The sequence below is a fragment of the Drosophila hydei genome, unplaced genomic scaffold (genome assembly GCF_003285905.1).
Source record: "Drosophila hydei strain 15085-1641.00,03,60 unplaced genomic scaffold, DhydRS2 tig00000149-arrow-pilon, whole genome shotgun sequence".
NCBI lineage: Eukaryota > Metazoa > Arthropoda > Insecta > Diptera > Drosophilidae > Drosophila > Drosophila hydei.
In genome coordinates this window covers 1965728-1987303 of record NW_022045678.1, presented here as the reverse complement: position 1 = coordinate 1987303, position 21576 = coordinate 1965728, and the positions used below count along the sequence as shown (strand labels likewise).

Sequence of the window (21576 nt, the reverse complement as noted above, 5' to 3'; positions counted from 1 at the left end):
TGGTATAGCGTTTGGGCTCCAGTTTGTTTGGATTTTGCTTTGGTCCTCTTTGCTTGATTGGTTCCACTCCCTCCCAAAACACACACACACATATGCACACAGTTATAGAAGCAGAAACGGGTTTCTTCCTGTTTCAGGTTTCTCTTCGGTCTCAGTTTGAGTGACTTTTCACATGACGCATGGCTCGTGATGCTTTGGCGCTTAGCTCCTAACTACAGCACAAGCTGCAGCTGGAACTAGAGCTGGAGTTGGAACTGGAGCTGGAACTGTATAGAGTATAAGTAGTTAGAAGTAGATACATGACCAGCAAAAAATGCTCGCTAACACTTACCTTTGATTTATGTGTGTCTATGTGTGTGCGAGTGTTTGCTCAAATCTCAAGAGTCACTGAAAACTTCCAGTAGCTCAAATCAAAAGCAATTCACTTTAATTATTCAAGCACTATCGGCCGAGGGTGGATATAATAACAAATTAGAACAACAAATGCATATTTGATAAAAATAATAAAAAAAAAAACCAAATTGCATAACATTTGAATAAAGTCGAGACATTAAAATGACAAAAATAAATTAAAATGAAAATGATAAGTGTTGAATATTGAATACAATCTTGACATTTATAAATAAATAGAAAGCCGAAGAAATTAAGAATAGCAACAAAAAGAAAAGTAAACCTAAAAAAATCTAATCGAATCTAATCTAATCTAAAGTAAACGAGTGACAAATTGCAAAAATATATGTGTTTATGCAATTTTATATGTATATAGATGGATTCATTACAATAGTGGTATAAATATATTAAAATAAATTTATAAATGTTTTATAATCTAAATAAATATATGCTACTATATTCTTATGCAATTATTAATATTTAATTTAAATTGCATCAATGAAAACAATAAAAATGTGATAAATTTCTAACAGGATTTATTTGTAGGGGCAAAAAACAATAAGCAAATATAAAACAAACAAATAAAATATGAAACAAACAAATTATAAATAGTGAGAAATGCACGATTATATAAGATGTCACGTCAATACTAAAAAATATTTTAATATTTTATTAGTATATTTATAAATTTCTTATTATATTATTTTGCATGTATATTATTTTTATTTAATTGAAAATATTTGAAGTGCCATTAAGTTATTTACTTTGCATATAATTTAGAAAATATTTTGTACAAATATTTATTGCCTTTATGGCTCGATGTGTATAAGAAATATTAATTTTTTATGAATATTTTATGCTTCTCTACAAATATATATAAAATAAACTCAGCTCATCTTTTATGGTTTTTGTTGTTGTTATGGCTTAGGTTATTCATTTACCTGTGTCTAACTGAGAAGAGAGGCAAGGTATCTTATATATTTACCTTATATAAGCCAATCCACAACAGGTGTTTATCAAATGCGGTTTTTGTTGACTTATCTGCCAAATATTTGGCCGATTAATTTTGTTTTTGGTGGCATTTTGCGTTGGCAGCCTTTTTCACAGCCAATTAGCAGATACAAAAATGTACGTAGCGTCCTATCACGCGACTGTTCGTACATGAAGATATATCGACCCTAATACATATATATAGATATATACATTCACATTATATATGTACCAATATATACACATATATAAAGAAAGCTATAGAACTGCTGTCATGAATCATTTGCCAAACTCATTTGGCCAAAACGTGGCGAAATTTTTCATCAGCTTATATATGTTTTTATATATATGTTTAATTGCGTATATATACTTGAAAAAATCGCCTCAAGGTCGTTGCTTGGCTTTCTATAGAGGCACACACACACTCATACACAACGTTCTTCTGTGCTTGATTATTTCATGTGTGTATTTCCTGTTTGAAATGTGCTAATTTATTTATGTACATATACTTTTTGGAAGCTTTATACTATGTGTGTTTGAGAAAGAGAGAGAGAGAGAGAGAGAGAGAGAGAGAAAGAGAAACTCAGTCAGTTACCGGCATTGTCAACCTGTCGCTTGATTAAATTGACAAATTGATAGACGTTCTCTGCCCACGTACAATTTATAATCAGATTTTTCATATACCTTATCTATTATTATTGTATTTTATAGGTCCAAAGCAAGAGTTGAAGTAGGTCAATTATTATAATTATTATTACTCTCTCCATTTATCTTTTATTTATGTACATGTCGACATAGGGCTAATGAAGGTCAATGTAGCTTGCCAATATTTGCAAAGCAATGCGAAAGACATGAAGAAAAAATTTGGATTATCAATCAAAAATCAGTATACTAGAGAGCCACAAGTCACGAGCAGCATGAAATTTCAAGTGATATTTAATTAGTTTGTTTAGTCGAATGATGCAGAACGGGAATTGTGTAGTTTGTTTAATAACTACTTGTGGGATGATGTGGACTTGTGCAAATGTACATATGAAAGACTGTAGAATCGAGTAGTTTATGTTCGTTCTTTAAAGCAATTTAAAGATTCTTTCTTCTTAAGAGTTGATTCAAAAATTTGGCAAAGAATACCCAAGCTAGAGCCATGCATAGTTCCAGAGGTCTTGAAGTCTAGAGTCTGTGAATATAGAAAAGGGCATGTCATCGGAAATTGCAGTCAGTCAAAGTTAAAAAATAGCTCTCCTTTTGGGCTCGGCTTGATAGTTGGCCAAGTTGGAATACAAGTTTTTTATATATGATAATTTGGACAAAGAAGATAATAAGAATAATTCTGAAATAAATCCAAATAATACCAACTAGTAAAAAATAGAAAGATCTTTTAATAAATAATAAATATTATGATTAATACATTTTAAAAATAACTATGAAAATATTAGATATATGTACGCTTACAAATTGTTATATATATATAATATAAAACACTGTTTGAACTTTTATCAATAAAAGTAGCTAAAGCCTTATAAAATATTTAGCTTGTAGTTAATTTCATGGAACATCAGTCGATTAGCTAAATACTTTTTTTATTATTATTTAATAATATTAGTATTAGTTGTAAAAATGTATATTTATATATAATGTTTGTTTTTTACCTAATTTTCGTTAATCTATAAATATTTCCCAGAATTGGCTAAGGTATTCCCATATTCCAGTAAATATAGAAATAATTATAAATTAAATGGAAGCTTTAAATATTATAAACAATTTTAATTGTTTTGGTAAACTACTTACCAAAAATATATGTTAATAAAAATTATTTTATATTGGAGTATAAAATATTTTTTTATATTGTTAAAAAAATATATTCTGACTGCAAAACAATGAAATCTTGAAGTAAAAATGTATTTATTATACAATGTTGTAAGAACATATGCCAAAAAAATCGAGAGTGAAACGAAGAGCAGTTAATATACATATATTATGTAGTACATTTATTCGACAAGTTGAAACAGCCTCAGGGATCCACTTAAAAAATTAAAAAACGTTTCGCCGTGTTCATAATAAGCGACGCCTGTTAATATATATGTTTTCTCAGGTCCTAAATTAAGCGAATGTCCTTCAAAACGTGGGCACTACAACAACACGTTCGCATCGACAAAAGGCGGCTAAAAAAATCGAAATCAAGAAGAATACAAAAGTGTATATATATATATATATGTATATATATATATTTACCTTTACACATAGTCAAGCGTAAAGCAAACGCATTTTGGGCTGCTTTAATCAAAACAAATCAAGTTTGCGACGCAACAAAACGAATGAGGGAACAACAAAAATAAATAAATAAATATATATATATCTATATATATATATATGTATATATGTATATCCGATTTGTGCAAAAGTGTGGCAACGCGCGTATTGTGAGACAGAACTACAGACAGCCAGACAGAGATTCAGACACAGCGCGACGGAACTTAAGGAGCGGGTCGAACATAATTTCAAGGATTTATGTCTTATTCAGCGCTTTAAGAGGTGGCTCAGCACATTGAGAAATCTGAACGAATGGGACAGGCGGGTCTTAAAGCGGTTTGTTTTGATGTTTACATATGTATGTACATGCCTATGTGCACACATGCATACATGTTAAGATGCCAAGAGTTACGACTTGAAACTGAACTTCCAGCATATACATATAACTAAGCTCCTTAATGAGCTGTATGGATGAGGCTGATGACGGCAGGACTTGAGTCGTCGATCTTGTTAACATAGGGTCGGGAAGGTTATCAGCTATGAGTATAAAATATAATTACAGTAATATGAAAGGGCATAAATATAAATTTATGTCGGACTAATGTAAATAATATCTGGAAATTTTGCTAAATGAGAAAGTGATGCATTTGAATGTTGAAGGTTTTTATATTGCATTAATTATTTAATATAAATAAATTATTGATTTTTTATTAAAGAATTAAAATACATTAAATTATTATTATTATATTATATTATAAATTATAAACAGTCAACAAATATGAACAAAGCTAAAGGATTGCATAAAGGTAATCAAAAGACGTGTTAGAAAGCCAGGAAACAAAGACTTAATTGATAAAGCGATTGAAAAGCAATTATGCTCAATTTTTTGTAAGGATTTATGAGATTTAATAGAAGTCTAAATTGTATGACAATTCAATCTATAGAACAGCAAGTAATAAAGCTATCTCTGTGTCTGTATGTGTTTGTAACCTGTAAGGCTAAGAGAGTTGTCAAGCACAGCAGAGGGCCCATTGGCAATAACATTGACAACACTGACAGGCAACAATTTATAAAAAAAGCACACAGATACATTGACAGCGCCGCGAGGCAGCTAAATGCCCGCCGGGAGGGCGAAGAACTTGCAACAATAACAACAAAACAAAAGGCAATAAAAGCAGCGCGCGAAGAAGATCATTGGACACATTTGCAGAAGCACACATACTCACACTAACACACACAGAGACAAAGGTAACTAACATCGAACTCGAACAGCAAACAGAAGACACAAAGAGCTAAACATAAAACATAAAACAGAAACACAGCACATACAGAGCCAGACAAAAGAAAGGCCAAATACGTTCAAACATTGTCAGCACAAGTCGAAGCAGCGACGGTGACGACGACGTAGACTGCGATACGACAGCGACAGCGACTGCGACGACTTGTTGCCAAGACATAAAAAGCCAAACAAAGCGACAGACGACAGACGACGACGACGACGACGACGACGATGACGACGCCGACGACGGCAACGAAGAGGAAACACAAGCCAAAGCAGGAAAAAGAAAAGAAATGCGAGAGCAGAGCAAAGAACACAAGAATAAAAGTAACACGTCATCATGCCTGCCCCTTCGATGGCCGCAGCCAATGCCAAGAACAAGTTGTAAATGAGGCGGCAGAGCGGCGAAGCACGGCGAAGAAAGAAGCAGCGCAGCAGCAGCAGCAACAGCAGCACCGGCAGAGCAACGAAGACTGGCCAGAAGAAGAGGTCATTGGCGGGCATTGACTTTGTCTCGTTGATGACCTTGCCCCGAAAAATGGCGTGGTAAAGCGAAACAAAAAAATGAGAAATGTAGAAAAAACACACACACACACCAAGCATACGTAAAAATGGGCAGCTGAAAGTTGAGCGAGCGAAACACTGAAATGCATTCGCTAAAGACAAAACGGCAGACAACGCGTCAAATAGAGAGTTAGAATAACAGAGAAATAAAGAGAGCGAGAGAGAAAGAGAGCGAACGCAGAGAGCGCATTATTTGGAGGTGCGCGCGTGCAGCTGGTGACACTGCAGACGGCTGCAGTGGACTTTTTGACTGGAGAAACTATTAAAACGGAACAAAGGACGAGCACAGAGAGTGGACGTACGGCCGTACGGACAAACAAATTGCGTTGGGCACAGGGCCAAGGCAAATGGAGCAATGACATTGATGTGGGGTTTATTTTAAATGTCTGCGTGCACTCACACATGCATGTATACATGCGTGTCTGTGGGAGTGTGTGTGCTTACATACGACAGAATGTGTAAAGGTGCGTGCATTTATTTTAAGAAAGTGTTTGGATTAGATTTCACGTTTTAAAGCTGAAGTGTTATAAATATACAATTGAATTAGATGTGTGCATATGTATGTGTACATGTATGTATGTAAATTGATTTTTTTAAGAGAATACAAAATACTGATGTGTTTGCATATCTGATCTATTGATCATTATAATATTTGATACTAAAACAGTTGCTCAAATCCATTATTTATCTAATAAAATTGTTTAGTAGTTGTATTCCATCGAAATTTTCTCCTCACAATCAACTTGATGATAGTGCCGGTCAGAACAATAACTAAACAAATTTGTGTACTAAAAATAATTTATACTAATAAAATAAAAATACTAAACATTTATATTATTGTCATAAAAAAAGAGGGCCAAAACGGAGCTACGGGCCAAGTGGCAGCAAATGGCAAATAGCAAATGGTTCTGGCTCTGGCTCTGGCTTTGGCATATGAGCACGTCGTCTCCATTGGCTTTCCCATGACGAGCTGCAGGCAACTTGGCTAACTGATTGACTGACTGACTGACTGAGTGACTGTGGTCTGTTGGCCAAAGTGACAGTCAGTCAGTGTTGCATTTGCCACGCAGCAAGGCCCCTTGAACAAAGTCATTAAGCGATACGCTTCCAACTGCAACTGGCCTGCTGCTCAGCGGCGCATGCAAAACAGCAGCGCATGCAACGAGCTCGACAGCGCACAGTGGTTACGAGTGCAATAAAATAGTTGTAAATATAGACAAAGCAAATAAACAGTACATACCAATAGATAAAATAATTAACTATTCACGCGGGTACAGCTACTGAATAAATTTGCACATTGTAATTGGTCCTTAGCACTTTATAAACCTTACAATCCATCAGCATCAGACATTGTAGACGTATTATACATAACATTTTTTTTAGCTATTTAACTAATCTATAATAAACTATAATAAAGTAAAATATTAAAAGTGATGTTTATAAAGTGTAAAACTAATATTTAGAATTCAAAAATTGAATTTTTTATTTTGAAAATAAAATTATATTGAATATATAATTATTTAAAAATAAAATAAAATAAAATAAAAATGGTTAAAAAGTATAAAATATATTTTAAAACTTATATTTTATAGTGGAATATATTAATATATTTAAAAGATATATAAATTAATTGTAATATCGAGATATAATATTCTAAAATTATATAAAATATAAATAATATATTAAAAATGTGGAATATATATTAAAAAAAAAAAAGATTTTAAATGCAATACTCATAAAATAAAATATACGCCTTCGTTCTACTTATATAAAAAAATCCAGTTAGAAAAACTTTTTATATTATGTTAATTATAAACTAGTTTTGATAAAAAAAGTTGCATATTTATTCAAAGTTACAAACTAATATTTACTTTGTAATTAGTTTTATTATTATGTGCACTATAAATACATTATACTATTTAAACTTTATTTTATTAAAGTTAGTTCGAGACACATTAGAATTAGTTTATGTTAAAGGCTAAAGTTCAGTATGTAGTTGGGCAGCAGTGGGCCCCTAGTCGGTCCGCCCACCTTTATCGACGCACTGCCTCCACAGCTGCAGCCACAAGCCGTTGACTTCTCTTCTAAGCTATGGTTTTTTCTTGTTCTCTTGGAACTCGTTTCCTCAACGTTGGGTGGGCAATTGGCAGTTGCTGCTGCCGCTGCTGCAGCAGTTGCCGCTGGCTCTTTGCGTGCGTTTAATTAATATCAAGTCAAGTCAAGTTGGCAACGTTCGTACGTGCAAACTATATACATATATATATATATATATATATATATATATATATATATATATATATATATTCATGTTCGTAAGCGATATAAAAAGGAAAAACGAATTACTGGCAAGTTGTTTTGGGACAAGGTTGTTGGCGATCGCGTTCTGGTCTTGCAGGCCGTTCGGCAGCTGAGTTTCTTGTTTTATAATGTACCCTGTACGCAATAGCAACTGGGTATGATGTGCTGCCAAAATTAACTTAGCTTTTTCGTACAAATTTGTATTTATCATATAATATAACAATATTATTGATTTTTATATATTTTGTACCAGCATAAAGCTTGGCTATAGATACAAAAATATTTAAATTATTTCTTACTCAGAAAATTTAAATCTTACAAACACAATTCAATGCCATCTTTGTGCATTTTCATAAATATTACAGAGCATCTAGCAGAGCATCATTCAAGGGTTTTATTTATTTTTTTGTTGATTTTTTTTTTGCTTGCATTTGGCTTAAGTGCAATTTTAATGCAACGTGTGCGTGCTGGCATTCTTGAGACTCGTACCACTTAGATAGATGCAACTGCAGCAACAACAACAACAACTACTGCAACTGCAACTGTTAGCCAGCCAGTTGGGCAGTTAGTTAGTGAAACTTTTTGGCAGGTTGTTGCGCATTATTGTGTAATCGATAAACTGGAACGTTGTGTCATTGAAGCAAACACAAAAGTTGCCAAAAAACAAGCGAACAAGAAGAAGAAGTTAAACAATTAAAGCAAATACTTTGACTCGTCAAATATGCTTAACGCATGAACTGCAATGGCTTAGAGAGTTGCATGATGTTTAGAAGCATAGCAGTACTATAAGTGCTGGAGTAAATGTTACTTTTATAATTATTTTCCGGGGAATATTATGAAACTATTTTCTTATCGAGAAATGCAATTTCTTACGCGAAGAAAACCAAATGAAAGTATTTGCTTTGAAAGAAGAGCATCTTCTTTTTCAATATCCACACCATTTATATGTCCATTCGAATTAAAATTGTAAAATGTTTCAGATACTTCCCGTCTAAAAGACCTTCCCTTTCTTGAGTTGCCTTTCAGTTAAGAATCCGCGTTCCTTGCGTCTACTCTACTAGTGTCTTCACTCTAACATTTACTGTGAAAATGCAGCTAGTTTTACCCATTTTCATTAAAGACATTAACATGATATTAATTACTATAATTTTTATTATTATTTTATTATTTTATTATTATTATTTTTAATATTATTATTATCACTCTACTATATATTTCTTATTCCTAACTAATATTCGTCAAATATTAAATAATAATTCAGTTTCAATACTACATTTTCCATAAAACAAAATCAATGCAAGCTAAACATCTAATAATGATATAATATCCCAACACGTTTACAAGATATATGCATAGAAATATCGATAATATTAGTTCTATATACACATGTGTATATTGTGAGCCGTTTTCAATAAAAATAATTAGTTTCATTAAAGCGCTTTAGACTTGAGTCGCAAATAAACTGAAATCGAAACAACTTTCACAAAGCGCAGCAAACAAAGAGTCGCAAATATCAACAGAAATCACGACAATACGTCAAAGAGCCAAATGATTTATGGGGGTAAAAAGAAGAGAATATTATTGAAAGAGTGCTAAAGTGGGGAGTAGGACAGATTGAAGGGGCAGCTGCATAGGCACTTTTTATGCAATATCTCTATATTTACGAAGGGGCTATATTTTCTTTAAGAGTCATCTATTTCTTATCTGAAAGTTTATAGAGGATATGTCGATATGTAGAAAATTGCTGACTTGAAGTTGGGTTTCTTCTGCTAGTAAATATTAAAGAACTTTTATAAAGTTCCTGTTCATTGAGGAGTGTAGTATATATATTGAAAGTATTTTCTATAAAATCTATATTTTTTTATAATTTATGAAAATTTATAATTACCTAACATATTTTACCTAATTTAATTAGTTGGGAAGTATAAACAAGTCTGCGAAATGTCTGTAAGGGCATGTTATCTTCGACAGTTCGCAGATAACTTTTCGTATTTATTTGTACATTATTTTTATTTATTTTTTAACTTATTTCTTATATATACATTTATACACGTATATATTTATAAAGAACATTCGTACGACCTTGAGGCAATGACTGTCAACAACAATAAGAACAACAGCTGGGCAACAGTAGCTGCAGCAGCAACAGCAACTGGAAACCAATAATAAACAAGAAAATTAAATGTGATACGACGAATATGAAATACACTAACAGAAGGAAAAGTGCTTGATATGCCTGTTTTTTCTCAAAGAAGTCATAGTTATCGGGAAAGTTATGAAAGCTGAGCTTGTTTCAAAGTTAAAAGCTATATGAAGGTGAGCAATGTAAGAACATGAGTTTGTTTAATAAAGTATTATTTATTTAATATGACATAGCAAATATTCATTATATGTTACACTTATGTAAGAATTGCATTTCAAAAGATTCAAAATGTTTTAAAGGAAACACGTATTTTTAGAGAAGATCTTTAAACGTTTGTTCTCAATGCTATATAACATAGTAATCCGAAGTGTCATATATCAGTTATATATCCAGCTTGCAGCTATCTGAATGCTTGCTAAGATTACTTTAGTATTATTATTATTATTAGTTTGCCTAGTAAGCTAGACATGGATGACTATAACAACTTAGCTAATGATGCCAAATCAATATATATTTATATTAAATACCAGATAAAACCTTGTTATGAATTTCTGCTCCTCTAAGCCTTACAATATATTTATGATCATTCAATTCATGTTCGTCTAGCCTTGCCTATAGCATGACACTATGAAAGTAGCTGCGCGTAGAGTATAGGAGCAGCTAGCTGGCTATGTATTTGTGCTGATACAGATATGGGGACTGGGGACTGTGATGTGTCCGTCTGCGGCTGTGCCTTGGCTGCTTATCTTTTGTTGATATTGATAGCAATGCGAAGCGTGGCAAGGAGAAGGCAAAGGGTTGCAGGCGGTGGTACGGCAGACAGAGCCAGCACACGATAAGGCTGTGCCAGGCCAATAACAATGACATAAAGCACAGACAGAATTGTTGCTAAAAAAAACTGTGCACAGGTTTCACAGTGCGTTGGGGCGCTGTTTGAGGCGTTGGAGCCGTTGAAGGGGCGAGCAGGGGCTATAGGGAGTGCCACATACTCGAAAGTCTTTGGCGAGTCATAAAAATGCAAACGGCGCAAGCGTAACATTTCCTGTTTCTGTCGTACGGTAAATTGTAATTGTTATGCAGACGCAGCTTAGCAACTTGCAGCATTGCAACATTGCAACTTTAAGCTTGCCACATTGCAAACGCCCCGAAAAAATGCGGGCTCTTCGCGCACACACAAAAACGCAACCATCGTTGCCAATGGCGCGCCCCAATCCCTGGCCACATTTAATTTGCACCGTGTCCGACGACATCGCGACGTTGACAAAGTTATCAGCGGGTGCTGCTTTAGTGGCGAAACTTGTCCCAAGTTCTTTCAGCTACCTGTGGAGTGAACTGAGTGAACTGTGAGAAATATATATATATATATATATATATATATATATTATATGTAGTATATATATGTCATATGAATATATCAATGATTTAAGAATAAATTAATTTTTACATTGTTTTATTATTTCGAAAAGTTTCAATTTATAACATTTCAAATTTTATATAAATATACTAGTTTATTTCTTATACAAACTATAATTCTAGCTTTAACTTCTGTTGAGTAGAAATATTAATAAAAACTATTTTAGAAAATAAATTCATATAAAATATTTCAAGCTAATTAAATTATTTATTATTTAAATTGATTAAGAATGGAAGTTGAAGTTAAGTTCAATAAATAAATTTTAACAATAATAAATATTTAATTATTATACGGAATTTAATCAAATTAATTTTCATATAGACAATATACTTTTAAATTCTGTTCGAAACCGCAGACTGAATACATTTTATAAGAGTCTTTACAACAAATTCCAAAAATTGTAAGGCAAATCAGAACATATATTTAGATAGTCAAATATACAGTGAAGAAATTGATTATAATCTTGAATAGCTAGTATCCTGAATGTAGTATTTAGTAAATATAGTAATATTTAGAATATAGAATTTTGAATAAAAAATGAGTCTCAACTGAGTCGTGTCCGAATCGAGTCTTAAATCAAAAGATTTCACATTCATCAAAAGCCAACAAATGCTGAGAGTTCAAGTGATGTTTCAGTGCAACTAAAACATAATCTCATTAAAAACTAATCCTACCCCTGTTAATCTTTATTAATTTTCTTAAAGCCTACAGATAAGATTCCTGCTATAGTTTGTAAACTTTTAGCAGTTGGTAAAAAATATGATGTTGTTGATATTTATTACTCAATTAAATGTCAACTACTTGCTGCATGAATTCTTTAAGTGTATTGCAGTTCTTGCAATCGTACCGGTTTTTTCTGAGTATGTGTGTGTGTGTGTGTTTACCTATTGGCAACAGTATCCATATCCAAGTCGACCAGACGACGACGCACCTGTTGGAAATCAAGTTCTGCAGACGTCGCGTCGATTCGCATAGATGTTTGTGGATTTATAAGTAACTGACACACACACACACACACACACCTAGACACTTGATTTTCAACTACAGCACAAACAGACTGCAAATGGCAATAGGAAATTCTATGGACAACCACGCAGCATTCAATGCGACAGCTAGGTCTGGCTACATGGGTATATGTATATATATATATATATACGATGTAGATATATATAACCTGTTGGCTTTTGCGAATATTTTGTTGCTTTGGCAATTTGTTTGCCATTTTCCATAGGTAACTTCTGTTGCACATTATGCTAATGACGTGCCAGCTCCGATCCGATCCAATCCGAAACAGAAACTGCAACACAAACACAAACACTCTCTGCACAGCTGCATGCTCCGATGATTAATCAAAAGCGAAAAATGTGGCCCGTTGCCAGGTAAATGTAATTGCAATTTGCAATTGTTGTTGGTGTTTTGGCCTGGGTTGGCCTGGCCGGGCTTACACTGACTTGGTCTAGCCCGACATGGTACGAAGTTGCAGCTTATGTCTAAGCTTGTGCCTTTGTTTGCAATTGGCGAAAGGTGTTAGAGGTGTGCGTCTCTCTGTGTGTGTGTGTGATTGTGTTGTCCATGGGGCCTGAAGCGTGTTAAAATATTAGACAGCCTCGGCTGCAGTTGCACTCTTTGTGGCAAGTTATGTAAGCTTCTGGCTCGGCATATGCAATAGACTAGGCAGGAACTAAACGTTTAGAAATGTCAGTGGGCTTGCATCGAATGTGGCTAAGACTGGATGATTGACTACAGGATAGACTGGTCTTTGATATAATAAGGAAGATTGAATTGGCACTGGAACTTATGAGAAATTTAGCAGAAGAACTTTCGTATACAATATTTTTATCCTGACGACAAATCTGTAAACTACGGATAAACAGCTTCGTATATCTTCTTAATCACATATAGAAGCTCTGTAATTGTAAGTTTTTTAAAATCTGATGTATTTTGGCCAAGTTTATTAATAGCATTCGAAGTGACATAGTCTCATGTTAAAGTACATGTCAGCATTACAATGAACTTGCCAAAATATAATTAATTTCTACATATACAAGCAAACTAATAGAAGAAAATAATATAAAAACAGAAATTGAAAAAAAAACCACATAGTTAAGTGCATGTTAAACTTGCAAGGAGCGTGTAAAAAATAATTAACTGTTCTTTAAGAAAATTAGTTAAATAGATGCTGAATTGAATATGAAGAAAATTATTTAAAATACAAACCTCATGTTAAAGTGCATGCTAAAAACAACAACAAAAAACTAGAATATAAATAGAATAAAGTCCAAATCGTATGTTAAATTTGCAATTAACAGACTGAAACTAGAAGCCAAAAATTAATTTAACGGTAAGACACAATGGCTGCATACTTAATTACAGCCGTGAATAATACGAAAGTTTTTGTCGAACTGTGTCAAAGAGTCGAAGTTCCAAAACTAAGCGCTAATTTATATACCCCAGAGTACCGCATCTCGTCTTACTTCGTCAAATTAATCCCCAACAGCATTTCAACACCCACAAGATAACAACATTATCTGCTTTCCTGGTTACACATTATCTGCCATACCAGCAAAATGTCGAACTCCTGCTCGCTCTCTCTCTCTCTCTTACTCTTTCTCTTTCTCTCTCTCGCATTGACTCCCTCTTAACAACCCCTAAACAATTGCGTTGTACAGCTTTTTTTTCGGTGGGGGTAGAGAGAAAGGGTCGATTTTCTCCAATTAGAGCACCCTACAGCCAAATGGAAATTTCCCCCATTAAATGCGCTTTACGCTTTCATGTTACGCATAATTGAAACCAACTTCCCATTCAGTGGGCACAACGAACTCCAAGCGCCAAACTCCCCAAATGCCGAGAAGCAACAACAACTGAATAACAACGACAATGTTAACGTTAACGTGCACGTCAACGTCTACGTCAACGTCAATGCCAAACCACCACCACCGGCACCACCAAGAACAACTTCAACCGGGGCTTGGCTCCTGGATACTCAACCCCCATTTGGCTAGCTCGACCGACCGGGGCTTTTGGCCCACAAAGCATGTCAATGTCGTGAATATTATTGACATGGATTTACCACACAACACACACACACACACTCGCCCACAAGCACGACAATGGCAAGCCGACAGCATGCAAGTACGTCGCCATTTTGTTAGGCGGCAGCATTTCCGCGTTTCACTCCATCGAAAATGGGGGAAAATCCAAAGGAGACCACGCGGCAACGCCGCAGTGAACAACACAAAAAAGGAGAAAAACAAAACGCTGTAATGTGAAGGTCAACCCCTTTGTCTGGCAGGAGTTGTAAAGCAAGTTGAAGTTGAGTTTTTTACTCCCTCTAAATACCCAAAACCCACTGTATATGGAGTAGTTAAATATGGGTATCTTAGCACTCTGCAGTCGTTTGTAACAGTATTCGTTGGTTGAAAGTATATAAATAAATAAATCTATAAACCAAATCAGTATAGGTCTATAAGACTGTCCATGTTATTGACCAGATCTTGAACAGTCGAAAATTAAGAGTTTAAAAGTGTAGTATATTTTAATATTCCCTATAATAATATTAAGGTTTTTTTTTATTGTTGAATATTCGATATACAATTTTGACCAAATTTTGAGAAATAATATTCACCCAAAATCAATATTTGATGAATATTTTCTCGTCTTTAATCTGACATTGTAGACCATATCTTTGAGTTTACTAAAACTTTAATAAATATAGTTAACTATTTTGCCTACAATTAACCATATTTCTTCACCTAACTATCTGTTCCCATTCAATATACGCTACCTAAGACCTGCTGTCAAATAATTTATTGAATATTTCAATTTATAACTAATTTTATATTAGCATATACAGGGTATCTCCTAGTCCTTCACTTCCTTTGGGAACACTTTTACTTGTTTTTTTTTCTTCATCTTTGTGAGCTGTCAAAGTCAAAAGCATTTTGTGCTGATAAAATCGATATACGGCAGACAAGTCGCCCGTAGCTCAGGGGCAGCCGTTGCACATTCCTAGCACAGACGATTCTCGGTCAACAGCTACAACTTTAGTTTAGTAATCCCCCCTTTGCCGCCCCCAACAGCTTCGGTATGCCATTTGTGCTTTATGCTTTTTTTCAGGGGCTTGTCAAATTGTAAAAAAAAATTTATATCTCTTGGCATGCAGTTGGCAATATGTCATGGCTAAAAGATACTACCAAAGGTTGTGCCAGCCAGCGAGACTTGTATAGACATAATACATACGTAATTAGATTATGACTCGAGTAAATGGCTAAAACTTTGACAGTCACAAATGGAAAGGTAGTTCGAATGGGGGCGTTCACCGAAGTGCCTACGGCTTGTAGCTTGTTTTTTTTGTATAATTGAATAGTTCGTACAAGATAGATTGATTAAGCTGAAAAGCTGAAGTTAAAAGTTGAAAAAGTACTGAATACAGACGGTTTTCCATTAAACCTAATATAAAAAACTAATATTAATTATAATTTGAGTATTTATGTCTATGCTGTTTAAATATTCAGTTAGGCCAAATTGCTAATACATTCAACTATCAAAACTCATAAGTTAACACGCATTTAGTTATGGAAAAGGCCAGCGACCGTTACATTTAGCACTTCCGCACTAATCAATGGCTCCCACTTCGTTTAACAAGGTACAGTTCTAGCTGAAAGTATGTTTTGTGCATGTGTGTGTGTGTCTATACTTATAACCAGAAACGAGCCATCATCAAATCGCTTGGCTGCATTTGTCGGGTCCCAAGTACAGACATACGCTCGCATAAACATTAATGCATACAGACATACATATGAATGGTTATATTTCCCTAAAATGTATATATATATACAAACTACAACAGCGTCTGACCACTTCACGCTCTCGACTCTCTGCCCCTCACGATATTTCATTAGCACGCTCTCTGCTTGGTCAGCATTTCGGGTTGCCCACTCACACTCTCTCTCTCTCGCTGTGACCTCTCAGCACCCACACAACTTTAACTACGAGAATTATTCTTGATTGCTTGCTCGCAGCGCAACTCATGGAGCGACGCTCTTGATATCAAAATTTTTGTTTATTTTCTTTTGTGCTGCTCACACTCATGCACGCTTTCCCCTCTGCTGTTGCTACTGCTGAGTTTTTTGTTCTTTCTTTCGTCGCATGGTTTTGCGCTCTCCGCTCTTTACGGCAACGATGCCGACGACGACGTTTCACCCGCGCTGTCGTCTTTTATTTGTGTGTGTGTGTTTATGAACAGTTTGACTGCCCTGCTTCGTTTCGCTGTCGCCACCGTCGTCGTCGTCGCTGCGTCTTCGTGGTTGCTTCGTCGTCTCTCGTTGTTGTTGTATACAAGGTCGTTTGCGTACAAATTTCAACATTATTTGAAGGTCGTCCTTTACCCATTCTGCGCTCGCGGTCGCTCTCGCTCACTTGCTTGCGTGTGTGTTCTCTCTCTCCCTCTCTTTCTCTCTCTCTCAATTTGTATTTTCAGTTGCCGGTTGGCGTCTTGGCCGCTGCGTGTGTTGGGTTGTTGTACCGACTAAACAAAAGATGCCCATTAGCCTGTGGTCGACGTCAGCTGCACTCAATTTACTGCATTTGCACTTAACATTAATATGCCAAAAAGTGAAACGCATTTGCCCAACCCCCTTTGCACCTACTCTTATCGTTGTCATTAGCAATGCCCTTTATAGTTGGACTCGTTTAGCCGCGCCCTTCTCATAGCCACAAACCGTTTTCAGCTGCCGGCCGAGCGTTCGTTCGGTTTTGGGTTAATGTACCTTAAATTTTATTATAATATTCCATCGGCTTTTTTCGCCTCTTTTGCTTTAAGGTCGTTGACATTTTTCGTCGGCTGGCGCTATTGTTCTGCTGCTTGCTTTAAGCTATTGTTCGTATTCGCCGCTGATAACAAGCACGGCGATTCACGATGGACAGTGTAATAACTGTCTCTCTGTTTATGTATGTGTGCGTATATGTGTGTGTGTAGTACACATGTCGCGGTTCCAATTAGCATAACTCGCCTCTGTCTCAGACTCATGCAGAGGCCAAGGTCGTCGTCGATTTTGACGGGGACGAGGCAGCGTTCGTTGAAAATCTCTATTGAATGATGATTCTCTATATGAGTAATAATTCGCATAGTAACGAAATTTGTATGCAAACTACAAACATGTGTACAAAGAGTGAAAGAGATAGAGTATATGTATATTCAATCCCTATTTTATATTAACATCACTGTCTTTTATGTACAGCTCACAAAATGTGATTCATTTATGGAACTGACTTGAGGAGGGTTTACATAATGATTTTTACTGCTATTGAAGACTCATTCAGGTTTCTTGCACCAAAAGGTTTTTGTTTTTGCTGTCTATAAACTTTAAATGAGCTGCTTTTTTTTATTAACCTATTTAAGCATTCAGAATTGGTAAAATTGTGTATAACTATGCAAAAGACTATGGTAAACTTTTTATATACAGAGATATAAAAGCTGGTGTATATTGTTGGATTAAGCAGCAACAGACACGTCTATTCGTAAGAATTGCGAAGCAAAAAGCAGAAAACTGAAAATATAGTATGCTGAAGTTTACTTTTTATCTACTTTTTAATTGGGCATAAAACATTCATAAATAAAATACACTTGAGACGTGTGCTTTCCAATTTTGCAATTTCTTTGATATGGATTCCTTTGGATAAGAACTCGAACGATTTACTTTAAATTGATTTTCACAGCTCTATAATAGAGCATTTGAATATATTTAGTTAAATCTATATATATCGAATTTTAAAATTAGCTCAATTTTGCTCAATTATTGTTTAAAAATTTATTTAGAAATAATAAACCACATATATCTCATATAAATAATTTTTAAGGGAAACTTAAGTATTTAATACGTTTTAAAATAAATTCATTAAAATATAAATAGAAAAATATAAAAAAAATACAAACAAAACTTTTGAAAAATAAAAAATGCTTTAAAAATAAGTATATTTAACACATTGTATTATTTAAGATTGTTTGCAATTTGTAATTTTTAAAATTTTTTTTTAAACTTTGTTTTATTTTATAACCTGGTTTTTTACACATATATTTCAAATCAATTTTATAATAATTTGGGATCAAATAAACTAAATAATAAATAAAATTAAAAACAAATGATATTAAATTGGAAACATTTAATATTAATAACACGAAAATATTGGATACACTTTACCTTAAAATAATAAATTGAAAATATAAATCTCAATTCTTAATTTTAATACGAGTAGAATTATTTGTATAAGAGGTACTACTGACTTATAATTTAAAACTTCATAAGCAATGTCTTATACTAAACTAATACTACGAAATAAATATTGCTTTTATTATATTTTATATATTATTTTTCCCTTTGTGAAACATATTGTCATGTCTCGATTTTGCTCTCTTACAGATTTACAACACAATGGAACTGCATCAACGACATCTCTCCAATTTCTACAAATTGCACAAGTAAAAACAGCTTAAGAGTTTTTTGTAATCAAGTATTGGAATAAGGATTACAATTGAGCCATTGAGGATGCCCAATATGTCGAGCATTAAGACGGAGCAAAGCGTTTCTCCAGGTGCCAGTGGCAGCTATCAGCTGCCCGTTAACATGTCCACGCCCACCGGGCGTCACAATGTGTCCGTGACGAACATCAAGTGTGAGCTGGACGAGCTGCCCACGCCGAATGGGAACCTGGTGCCGGTCATAGCCAACTATAATAATCATAATCACAATCACAGTAATCACAACAATCATAATAATCACAACAATCACAATCACGGCCTGCGCATACCGCTGGGAGGAGGCGGCGACAACAAGGAGGAGGACGAATCCGATTCGGAAGCGGAGCTGGCCAACATTGAGAATCTGAAGGTGCGTAGACGGGCGGCCGATAAAAATGGCCCACGTCCCATGTCCTGGGAGGGCGAGCTGAGCGATGCCGAAACGAACGGACAGGAGGCGCCCGATGAGGAGCTCATGGAAACGGAAACAGTTGTGAAAAGTGAGTCGAGCAGTGCCGGCGGCGTTGTTAGCCGCCAGGTGACAGCCATGCTGCAGCCCATCAAAACGGAGCTGGAGCACATAGCAGGCGAGATGCAGCAGCGACAGCAGCAGCAGCAGCAACAGCAGCAGCAACAGCAGCAGCAGCTGCAGCAACAGCTGCAAAGCCACAAGCAGCAGAGCTACAAGCTGAAGCTAGCGCCCACACAAAGTGATCCGATTAATCTGAAGTATGAACCAGCCTCCACCTCCAATTCGACAACTTCGCTCTGCGATCGCAGCAAGTCGAGCAGCGGCGGTCATTTGCCTCTTCTGCCCGCCAATCCCAGTCCCGATTCTGCCATACATTCCGTCTACACGCACAGCAGTCCGTCGCAGTCGCCGCTGACGTCACGCCACGCCCCCTATACGCCTTCGCTGAGTAGGAATAACAGCGACGCCTCGCACAGCAGCTGCTACAGCTACAGCTCTGAGTTCAGTCCCACCCACTCGCCGATTCAGGCGCGTCATGCGCCGCCCGCTGGCTCAGCCATGTTTTCGGGCCATGCCAATGGCGGAGCTGGGGCACTGCACCATCATAGCGTGCTGTATCCGCCTTTGAATGTGGATGCTGCAGCTGCCGCTGCCGCTGCTCAGGAGGCGCAAAATCTCAGCATGGATGGCAACAGCAGCAGTGGGGCACTCGATGCCTCTGCCACGTTGCCAGCCTCGCCGGCGGGCATCTCGCGGCAGCAGCTAATCAACTCGCCCTGTCCCATTTGTGGCGATAAGATTAGCGGCTTTCATTACGGCATCTTCTCCTGCGAGTCGTGCAAGGGCTTCTTCAAGCGCACCGTCCAGAACCGCAAGAACTATGTGTGCGTGCGCGGCGGCCCCTGCCAGGTGAGCATCTCCACGCGCAAGAAGTGTCCGGCCTGCCGGTTCGAGAAGTGCCTGCAGAAGGGCATGAAGTTGGAGGCCATACGTGAGGATCGTACGCGTGGCGGTCGCTCCACCTACCAATGCTCCTATACGCTGCCCAATTCAATGCTCAGTCCGCTGCTCAGTCCAGATCAAGCGGCTGCCGCAGCAGCAGCTGCCGCCGTGGTCAATCAGCAACAACAACAGCAGCAGCAGCAGAGATTGCAGCAACATCATCATCAGCAGCAGCAGCAGCAGCAACAGCACCAGCACCAGCACCAACAACAGCATCAACAGCAACAACCACACGCTGCACTCAATGGCTTTGGCAGTGGGTCCAGTTCGCTGCCGGCCAGTCCCAGTCTCGGCGCATCCATCAAGACGGAGCAAACAGAGTCGCTCAATCATCATGCATCATCGCGAGCCTCAAGCATTCCAGCCCTCTTGCAGGTGAGTGAAGATCAACTAAAATTTCTTAGTATTATCTTTGAGCTTAGAGATTTTGGCTTACATTAGACTCGACTTTGAGATCGAGTCATGGACTGATCGACGTATCTTTCTTCTGGTAACTCAATTAATATCTTTAGAGAACATGTTTGAAAACACTTTTGATTGGAAATCTTGCATTAGCTTTGCCAACCAGCTAGTTCTTAGGTACTCAGTTATGCTGGTGGCTAATTCGTCATGAAGCTTTTGCAAGACGTTGACCAGTTATATTTGACTATCTTGACCAGATCTATGGCACTATCTTTATAAGTAGGCATAAGCTTTTGCCCTGCTGCTAGGCATATTATTTTATGAAGAGGACAGAGTTGGCAGTTAGTCCTGCAACACATAAGAGAAATGTCTCTTGTGGCTCAGTTATCTCCTAAAGAGAGGGGATATATTTAATAGCTGTCTGAAAAAGTTTTTCAGATGCGGTCAATTCTGAGGTATGTTTCATGGACTGATGTCACACCTCCCTTCCCTGCTTGAAAGCAACTTCAGTGTTTCAGTCTGTTGGACTTTCTAAACACATTTCATTCAAGGTTCGTCGTTCAATATGTTGTCTAGTCTAGGTATGTCAATAAAAAGTTAATTGGCCCAGATAGAGTTGCTTCATTTATAGCTCGAAATATTCGACTTAGGAATTTTCTAATACGGCTATCTGCTCATTGGCTTAGCCTAACTGATCCTTCAACTTTCTTCAAATATCAACATACTGATAGCGACTAGAACTACTTGTAAAACTTGTAACTTGCAGCTAAAGTAGACGAAGAACTTTTTTCTTTTGTAAATAGAAATAACATAGATGCCTCAACAGTTCAAGAAAGAGCAAAGATATTACTGAATG

The 21576-nt window shown here is 36.3% G+C and overlaps 1 protein-coding gene across 1 annotated transcript in view; it reads left to right on the top strand.

Moving 5' to 3' along the window:
- The window catches only part of LOC111602253 (nuclear hormone receptor FTZ-F1 beta), a 29735-nt gene that overhangs the window by 5583 nt on the left and 2576 nt on the right, over nucleotides 1–21576 (top strand). The window contains exon 2 of the mRNA XM_023319245.2: nucleotides 18747–20693. Coding sequence (XP_023175013.2) covers nucleotides 18873–20693 — 1821 coding nt within the window. The 5' untranslated portion in view covers nucleotides 18747–18872. The remainder of the gene's footprint in view (nucleotides 1–18746; nucleotides 20694–21576) is intronic.